The sequence below is a fragment of the Trachypithecus francoisi genome, unplaced genomic scaffold, assembly GCF_009764315.1.
Source record: "Trachypithecus francoisi isolate TF-2019V2 unplaced genomic scaffold, Tfra_2.0 Lachesis_group6, whole genome shotgun sequence".
Classification (NCBI taxonomy): domain Eukaryota; kingdom Metazoa; phylum Chordata; class Mammalia; order Primates; family Cercopithecidae; genus Trachypithecus; species Trachypithecus francoisi.
Genome location: NW_022681471.1, coordinates 117,014,754 through 117,024,281, shown reverse-complemented (window position 1 = coordinate 117,024,281; position 9,528 = coordinate 117,014,754). Strand labels below are relative to the sequence as shown.

The 9,528-nt window shown below is 40.0% G+C and overlaps 1 protein-coding gene across 1 annotated transcript in view; it reads right to left on the bottom strand.

Moving 5' to 3' along the window:
* Window positions 1-9,528, bottom strand: part of BEND2 (BEN domain containing 2) — a 62,898-nt gene that overhangs the window by 39,438 nt on the left and 13,932 nt on the right. The window contains 1 exon segment of the mRNA XM_033200842.1: window positions 8,751-9,165. Within this exon segment, the coding sequence (XP_033056733.1) occupies window positions 8,751-9,165 (415 nt within the window).

The following is a 9,528-nucleotide window of genomic DNA, read 5'->3' as shown; positions in this document are numbered from 1 at the left end:
TTAGCAGCACATTTCTGACAGGAATTTTCAATAGTGTACTTAAAATACCATAGTTTAACCCTATGTAGTGAATTAAAAGAAGAACCATGGAAGGTGTATGTGGTTTGAAAACAGGAAGAACTGAATGGAACTGATAACCAGTTAAAATATAATTTTAACCAGTTAAAAATGTATACAACTCCCAGTGTGAATGTAAATTGCCACACATGTTACTGAACATTAATATTAACCTCTGATAAGATTTATTTCTAAAAGTTGACACTGTTGTACTTCCTTTAAATTTGAAGGTGAGGTATAAAATTAAAGCCTGTATTATTTTTTCATATTTTTCCACTTGGACTAATTTCACAACTCAATTGTTTTTTGAAAAATACTTTTTAAATGAGCCCTTACACTGTTCAAACAGTATTAGGCATTATGTGAGATCCAAAGATAAGACATTGTCCCTCTGTCAAATGCACCAAAATTGATTAAATTAATATATAATTGGGGTCATGTTTATTGTTAGAGCAATTTTTTCATTTGTCCTTATTATTTTCAGAGAGAATAAAGTCTCCTTCTACTGAGGTAATAGCTACACAAAGATTTATATTTAAACTGTTTTTGTAATAATTTTTATTTCTCTACATATTTGGGTCTAATGAGATTGAAATTTTATTTTACATTTGTCTTTTTTGTTAAGTATATTCTTCCTATTTCTTTAAAAAAAAAAAAACAAAGTTTTTAACAAACTGTTAACAAGTGTCTGCTTGATTATTATGTTAATTCAAATCTAAATCTGTATAAGCTTTATGAAATTACATGTAACAAATACACTATCTACACATAGACAAAAAAAAAAAAAAAAAAAAAAAAAAAAAAAAAAAAGAATTTGTCGCCAACAGACTTACCCTTAAAGAAAGATTAAAGAAAACTCTTCAATCAAAAAAAGAAAATGATGAAAGAATGAACCTGGAGCATCAGGAAGAAAGAACAAAAGAAAGAGGGAGCAATATGCATTCAGAAAAACAGATCACCCATATATAGCTGGCAGGAATGTCAGATGGTACAGCCCCCCTGAGAAAATAGTTAGGCAGTTTCTCATAAACTAAACATGCATGTCCAAACTCATCACATGGGTATAATAAATATGTGTAGTTTTTTATTCTTAATACTACGGTTTGAAGGTATCTTTCCAAAATAGGTGTTGCCAATGTGATCATATTAAGAAATGGGACCTTTAAGAGATGATTAAGCTATGAGGGCTTCTCCCTCATGAATGGGATGGAGGCCCTTAAAAAGAGGCTTCACGGCGGAGCAAGATGGCCGAATAGGAACAGCTCCAGTCTCCAGCTCCCAGCGCGAGCGACACAGAAGACAGGTGATTTCTGCATTTTCAACTGAGTACTGGGTTCATCTCACTAGGGAGTGCCAGACAATCGGGGGTCAGCTGCTGCAGCCCGACCAGCGAGAGCTGAAGCAGGGCGAGGCTCGCCTCACCTGGGAAGCGCAAGGGGGAAGGGAATCCCTTTTCCTAGCCAGGGGTAACGGAGACACAAACACTGGAAAATCGGGTAACTCCCACCCCAATACTGTGCTGTACCAGGGTCTTAGCAAACGGGCACACCAGGAGATTATACCACACCTGGCCGGGAGGGTCCCATGCCCACCCATGGAGCCTCCTCATTGCTAGCACAGCAGTCTGCGATCTAACTGCAAGGCAGCAGCGAGGCTGGGGGAGGGGTGCCCGCCATTGCTGAGGCTTAAGTAGGTAAACAAAGCCACTGGGAAGCTCGAACTGGGTGGAGCTCACAGCAGCCAAGGAGCCTGCCTGTCTCTGTAGACTCCACCTCTGGGGACAGGGCACAGCTAATCAACAAACAACAACAACAACAAAGCAGCAGAACCTCTGCAGACACAACAGACTCTGTCGACAGCTTTGAAGAGAGCAGTGGATCTCCCAACACGGAGGTTGAGATCTGAGAACGGACAAACTGCCTGCTCAAGTGGGTCCCTGACTCCTGAGTAGCCTAACTGGGAGACATCCCCCACTAGGGGCAGACCGACACCCCACACCTCACACGGTGGAGTACACCCTGAGAGGAAGCTTCCAAAGCAAGAATCAGACAGGTACACTAGCTGTTCAGCAATATTCTATATTCTGCAGCCTCTGCTGCTGATACCAGGCAAACAGGGTCTGGAGTGGACCTCAAGCAATCTCCAACAGACCTACAGCTGAGGGTCCTGACTGTTAGAAGGAAAACTAACAAAGAGGAAGGACACCCACACCAAAACCCCATCAGTACATCGCCATCATCAAAGACCAGAGGCAGATAAAACCACAAAGATGGGGAAGAAGCAGGGCAGAAAAGCTGGAAATTCAAAAAATAAGAGCGCATCTCCCCCTGCAAAGGAAGGCAGCTCATCACCAGCAATGGATCAAAGCTGGATGGAGAATGACTTTGACGAGATGAGAGAAGAAGGCTTCAGTTATCAAACTTTCAGAGCTAAAGGAGGAATATGTACCAGCACAAAGAAACTAAAAATCTTGAAAAAAGAGTGAGAATTGATAACTAGAATAATTAATGCAGAGAAGGCCATAAACGAACTGACAGAGATGAAAACCATGACACGAGAAAACATGACAAATGCACAAGCTTCAGTAACGACTCGATCAACTGGAAGAAAGAGTATCAGCGATTGAGGATCAAATGAATGAAATGAAGCGAGAAGAGAAAACCAAAGAAAAAAGAAGGAAAAAGAAATGAACAAAGCCTGCAAGAAGTATGGGATTATGTAAAAAAGACCAAATCTACGTCTGATTGGGGTGCCTGAAAGTGAGGGGGAAAATGGAACCAAGTTGGAAAACACTCTCAGATATCATCCAGGAGAACTTCCCCAACCAGCTAGTAGGGCAGGCCAACATTTCAAATTCAGGAAATACAGAGAATGCCACAAAGATACTCCTCAAGGAGAGCAACTCCAAGACACATAATTGCCAGATTCACCAAAGTTGAAATGAAGGAAAAAATCTTAAGGGCAGCCAGAGAGAAAGGTCGGGTTACCACAAAGGGAAGCCCATCAGACTAAACAGCAGATCTCTCAGCAGAAACTCTACAAGCCAGACGAGAGTGGGGGCCAATATTCAACATTCTTAAAGAAAAGAATTTTCAACCCAGAATGTCATATCCAGCCAAACTAAGTTTCATCAGTGAAGGAGAAATAAAATCCTTTACAGATAAGCAAATGCTTAGAGATTTGTCACCACCAGGCCTGCCTTACAAGAGACTGAAGGAAGCACTAAACATGGAAGGAACCACCGGTACCAGCCATGCAAAAAACATGTCAAATGTAAAGACCATCGAGGCTAGGAAGAAGAAACTGCATCACTAACGAGCAAAATCATCAGTTAATATCATAATGGCAGGATCAAGTTCACACATAACAATATTAACCTTAAATGTAAATGGACTAAATGGTCAATTAAAAAAGACACAGACTGGCAACGGATAAAGAGTCAGGACCATCAGCTGCTGTATTCAGGAGACCCATCTCACATGCAGAGACACACATAGGCTCAAAATAAAGGGATGGAGGAAGATCTACCAAGCAAATGGAGAACAAAAAAAGCAGGGGTTGCAATCCTAGTCTCTGATAAAACAGACTTTAAACCATCAAAGATCAAAAGAGACAAAGAAGGCCATTACATAATGGTAAAGGGATCAATTCAACAGGAAGAGCTAACCATCCTAAAATATATGCACCAATACAGGGGCACCCAGATTCATAAAGCAAGTCCTTAGAGACTTACAAAAAGATTTAGACTCCCATACAATAATAATGGGAGACTTCAACACTCCACTGTCAACATTAGACAGATCAACGAGACAGAAAGTTAACAAGGATATCCAGGAATTGAACTCATCTCTGCAGCAACCAGACCTAATAGACAACTACAGAACTCTCCACCCCAAATCAACAGAATATACATTTTCTCAGGACCACATCGCACTTATTCAAAATTGACCACATAATTGGAAGTAAAGCACTCCTCAGCAAATGTACAAGAACAGAAATTATAACAAACTGTCTCTCAGACCACAGTGCAATCAAACTAGAACTCAGGACTAAGAAACTCAATCAAAACCGCTCAACTACATGGAAACTGAAAACCTGCCTGAATGACTACTGGGTACATAACAAAATGAAGGCAGAAATAAAGATGTTCTTTGAAACCAATGAGAACAAAGATAAACATACCAGAATCTCTGGGACACATTTAAAGCAGTGTGTAGAGGGAAATTATAGCACTAAATGCCCACAAGAAAAAGCTGGAAAGATCTAAAATGGACACTCTAACATCACAATAAAAGAACTAGAGAGGCAAGAGCAAACACATCAAAAGCTAGCAGAAGGCAAGAGAATAACAAGATCAGAGCAGAACTGAAGGAGAAGAGACACAAAAACCTCCAAAAAATCAATGAATCCAGGAGTGGTTTTTGAAAAGATCAACAAAATTGATGACCGCTAGCAAGACTAATAAAGAAGAAAAGAGAGAAGAATCAAATAGATGCAATAAAGAATGATAAAGGGGATATCACCCGTGACCCCACAGAAATACAAACTACCATCAGAGAATACTATAAACACCTCTAGCAAATCAACTAGAAAATCTAGAAGAAATGGATAATTTCCTGGACACTTACCTCTCCCAAGACTAAACAGGAAGAAGCTGAATCCCTGAATAGACCAATAGCAGGCTCTGCAATTGAGGCAATAATTAATAGCCTACAACAAAAAAAGTCCAGGACCAGATGGATTCACAGCTGAATTCTACCAGAGGTACAAGGAGGAGCTGGTACCATTCCTTCTGAAACTATTCCAATCAAATAGAAAAAGAGGGAATCCTCCCTAAAAACTATTTATGAGGCCAACATCATCTGATACAAAAGCCTGGCAGAGACACAACAAAAAAAGAGAATTTTAGACCAATATCCTGATGAACATCGATGCAAAAATCCTCAATAAAATACGGCAAACCGGATCCAGCAGCACATCAAAAGCTTATCCACCATGATCAAGTGGGCTTCATCCCTGGATGCAAGGCTGGTTCAACATTCGCAAATCAATAAATGTAATCCAGCATATAAACAGAACCAAAGACAAAAACACATGATTATCTCAATAGATGCAGAAAAGGCCTTTGACAAAATTCAACAGCCTTCATGCTAAAAATGCTCAATATATCGGTATTGATGGAAACATATTTCAAAATAATAAGAGCTATTTATGACAAACCCACAGCCAATATCATACTGAATGGGCAAAAACTGGAAAAATTCCCTTTGAAAACTGGCACAAGACAGGGATGCCCTGTCTCACACTCCTATTCAACATAGTGTTGGAAGTTCTGGCTAGGGCAATCAGGCAAGAGAAAGAAATCAAGGGTATTCAGTTAGGAAAAGAAGAAGTCAAATTGTCCCTGTTTGCAGATGACATGATTGTATATTTAGAAAACCCATCGTCAGCCCAAAATCTCCTTAAGCTGATAAGCAACTTCAGCAAAGTCTCAGGATACAAAATTAATGTGCAAAAATCACAAGCATTCTTATACACCAGTAACAGACAAACAGAGAGCCAAATCATGAATGAACTTCCATTCACATTGCTTCAAAGAGAATAAAATACCTAGGAATCCAACTTACAACAGGTGTAAAGGACCTCTTCAAGGAGAACTACAAACCACTGCTCAGTGAAATCAAAGAGGACACAAACAAATGGAAGAGCATACCATGCTCATGGATAGGAAGAATCAATATCATGAAAATGGCCATACTGCCCAAGGTTATTTATAGATTCAATGCCATCCCCATCAAGCTACCAATGACTTTCTTCACAGAATTGGAAAAACTGCTTTAAAGTTCATATGGAACCAAAAAAGAGCCCGCATTGCCAAGACAATCCTAAGCCAAAGAACAAAGCTGGAGGCATCACGCTACCTGACTTCAAACTATACTACAAGGCTACAGTACCCAAAACAGCATGGTACTGGTACCAAAACAGAGATATAGACCAATGGAACAGAACAGAGTCCTCAGAAATAATACCACACATCTACAGCCATCTGATCTTTGACAAACCTGACAAAACAAGAAATGGGGAAAGGATTCCCTATTTAATAAATGGTGCTGGGAAAATTGGCTAGCCATAAGTAGAAAGCTGAAACTGGATCCTTTCCTTACTCCTTATACGAAAATTAATTCAAGATGGATTAGAGACTAAATGTTAGACCTAATACCATAAAATCCCTAGAAGAAAACCTAGGTAGTACCATTCAGGACATAGGCATGGGCAAGGACTTCATGTCTAAAACACCAAAAGCAACGGCAACAAAAGCCAAAATGACAAATGGGATCTCATTAAACTAAAGAGCTTCTGCACAGCAAAAGAAACTACCATCAGAGTGAACAGGCAACCTACAGAATGGGAGAAAATTTTGCAATCTACTCATCTGAAAAAGGGCTAATATCCAGAACCTACAAAGAACTCAAACAAATTTACAAGAAAAAAACAAACAATCCCTGAAAAAGTGGGCAAAGGATATGAACAGACATTTCTCAAAAGAAGACATTCATACAGCCAACAGACACATGAAAAAATGCTAATCATCACTGGCCATCAGAGAAATGCAAATCAAAACCACAATGAGATACCATCTCACACCAGTTAGAATGGCAATCATTCAAAAGTCAGGAAACGACAGGTGTTGGAGAAGATGTGGAGAAATAGGGACACTTTTACACTGTTAGTGGGATTGTAAACTAGTTAAACCATTATGGAAAACAGTATGGCGATTCCTCAAGGATCTAGAACTAGAAGTACTATATGACCCAGCCATCCCATTACTGGGTATATACCCAAAGGATTATAAATCATGCTGCTATAAAGACACATGCACGCCGGGCGCGGTGGCTCAGACTGTAATCCCAGCACTTTGGGAGGCCGAGACGGCCGGATCACGAGGTCAGGAGATCGAGACCATCTGGCAACACTGTGAAACCCGTGCTCTACTAAAAAATAAAAAACCTAGCCGGGCGAAGGTGGGCGGCACCTGTAGTCCCAGCTACTCGGGAGGCTGAGGCAGGAGAATGGCGTGAACCGGGAGGCGGAGCTTGCAGTGAGCTGAGATCCGGCCACTGCACTCCAGTCCCGGCGACAGAGCGAGACTCTGTCTCAAAAAATAAATAAATAATAAATAAACAATAAAAATAACAAAAAAAGACACATGCACACGTATTTTATTGCAGTACTATTCACAATAGCAAAGACTTGAATCAACCAAATGTCCATCAGTGACAGACTGGATTAAGAAAATGTGGCACATATACACCATGGAATGCTATGCAGCCATAAAAAAGGATGAGTTTGCGTCCTTTGTAGGGACATGGATGCAGCTGGAAAACATCATTCTCAGCAAACTATCGCAAGAACAGAAACACAAACCACCGCTGTTCTCACTCATAGGTGGGAATGAACAATGAGATCACTTGGACTCGGGAAGGGGAACATCACACCCGGGGCCTATCATGGGGAGGCGGGGGGGGGAGGGATTGCTTGGGAGTATACCGGATGTAAATGACGAGTTGATGGGGCTGACGAGTTGATGGGTGCAGCACACCAACATGGCACAAGTATACATATGTAACAAACCTGCACGTTATGCACATGTACCCTAGAACTTAAAGTATAATAATTTAAAAAAAAAAAAAAGAGGCTTCACACAGCATTTTGAAATCTTGCCCTTCTACCTTCTGCCATGTGAGGACACAGTGCTCCTCTCTCACAGGGGATGCAGCCCTCACCAGACAGAAGAACTGGCTGGCACCTTGCTCTTGAACTTCCTAGCCTCCGGAGCTGTGAGAAATTACATTTCTGTTCTTTTTCAATCACCCAGTCTATGGTATTTTGTTACAGCAACACAAACAGACCAAGACATTAATATATCAATAAAGATTCGTTTTTTAAAAACCTAAACATGCAATTAATATATAAACAGCAGTTGTACTCTTGGGTAATCATGTCAGAGAAATGAAAACTTCCATTTACACAAAAACTTGTATATGAATTTTCATAGCAGCCTTACTCCTAATAGTCAAAAACTGAAAAAATAGTTTCCTTCAATAGATGAATGGTTAAACCATGGTACACCTATACCATGGAATAGTACTTGGCAATAAAGGAACTACTGAAACACACAACTTGGTTGAGTCTCCAGGGGATTATGTTGAGTGAAAAAAAAAACAATACCAAAAGATTACATACTATATGTATTCAATTAAGTGACAAAATTATAGAGATGGAGAAGAGATCACACTTGCCAAGGGTTAGGAACAGGTAAGTGGGGAAGGGAAAAGGAGGATGGGTTTGGTTATAGAAGGGCAATACAAGCAGACTTTCTGGTGATAGAACCGTTCTGTATCTTGACTATGATAGGAACATATAAACTTTCTCAAGTGATAAAATTGTTTTTTAAAAAGCCGAAAGTCAGACACACAAATGAATACAAACTACAGCCTTATGAGATGTTACCACTGGGGAAAATTGGGGAAAGGGTATCTCTCTGTATTATTTCTTACAACTACATATGAATTTATAATGATTTCAAGATAAAACTTTTAATTTAAAAAACAGCTAACACTAATTTGCATGAAGGGTGTTTTAAAATCTAGATTGAAGAATGCTATCTGTAATATGTGTCATTTCAAACTCACCCAAATTGGGATGGGTGCAGAAAGATGACAAGGCTCTATCTGGGCCCACATTTTCATTTTCCAGGAGAGCAGAGTAATTCACCACACCAGGGTTATTTGCCAGACTGGGTTCTCCTCCTGACAGACCTGCCATAGGTACTGCTGTAGTAGGATCGGCAAATGAGATGACAGCATGGGTACTTTCAGCATCTCCACTGATAAAGTTACATGGCATACCGAAACAAGGAAATGAGCCACCTTGTGCGACATACGGCTGTAATGAACGTGAGGAGACAATTCTGGGATATGATGAACTCTCACTGAGGTCTTCTTCCTGCAGTTCAAGACATGCTGCTGACTCAAGAGATGTTACAGCAGGGCTGGCCCAGGCATGGGTTTCCTGCCTTTCTGCTGGTGGTGGTATGCTAGACTGTCCCTATCCAGGGTAAGAGAACAGAATGAGTAAAGTTATTTTCTTCGGTTCCTAGACTTCAATTTTTCCATGAGACATACAATCAAAACTTTTTTGTGTAAATCCAGACGACCTCTAAAATGACACCAACCCAGTATAAATCAACTGTAACTTAAAATGAGGCTTAAAAAGTTGATTAAAAAAACATTCCTATGTATTTTCCTTGCAACATCATTTTCCATTGTTAAGGATAAATGCTGTACTTTGATTATATGATTTTTATTCTTCTTCAACCCTGCATTTTATACATGATAATTACTAACATAAAAATACTAAGTGTTGTAATCTGTCAGACCTAAACTTCAGCATTCTTCCAAGGGAATTTTA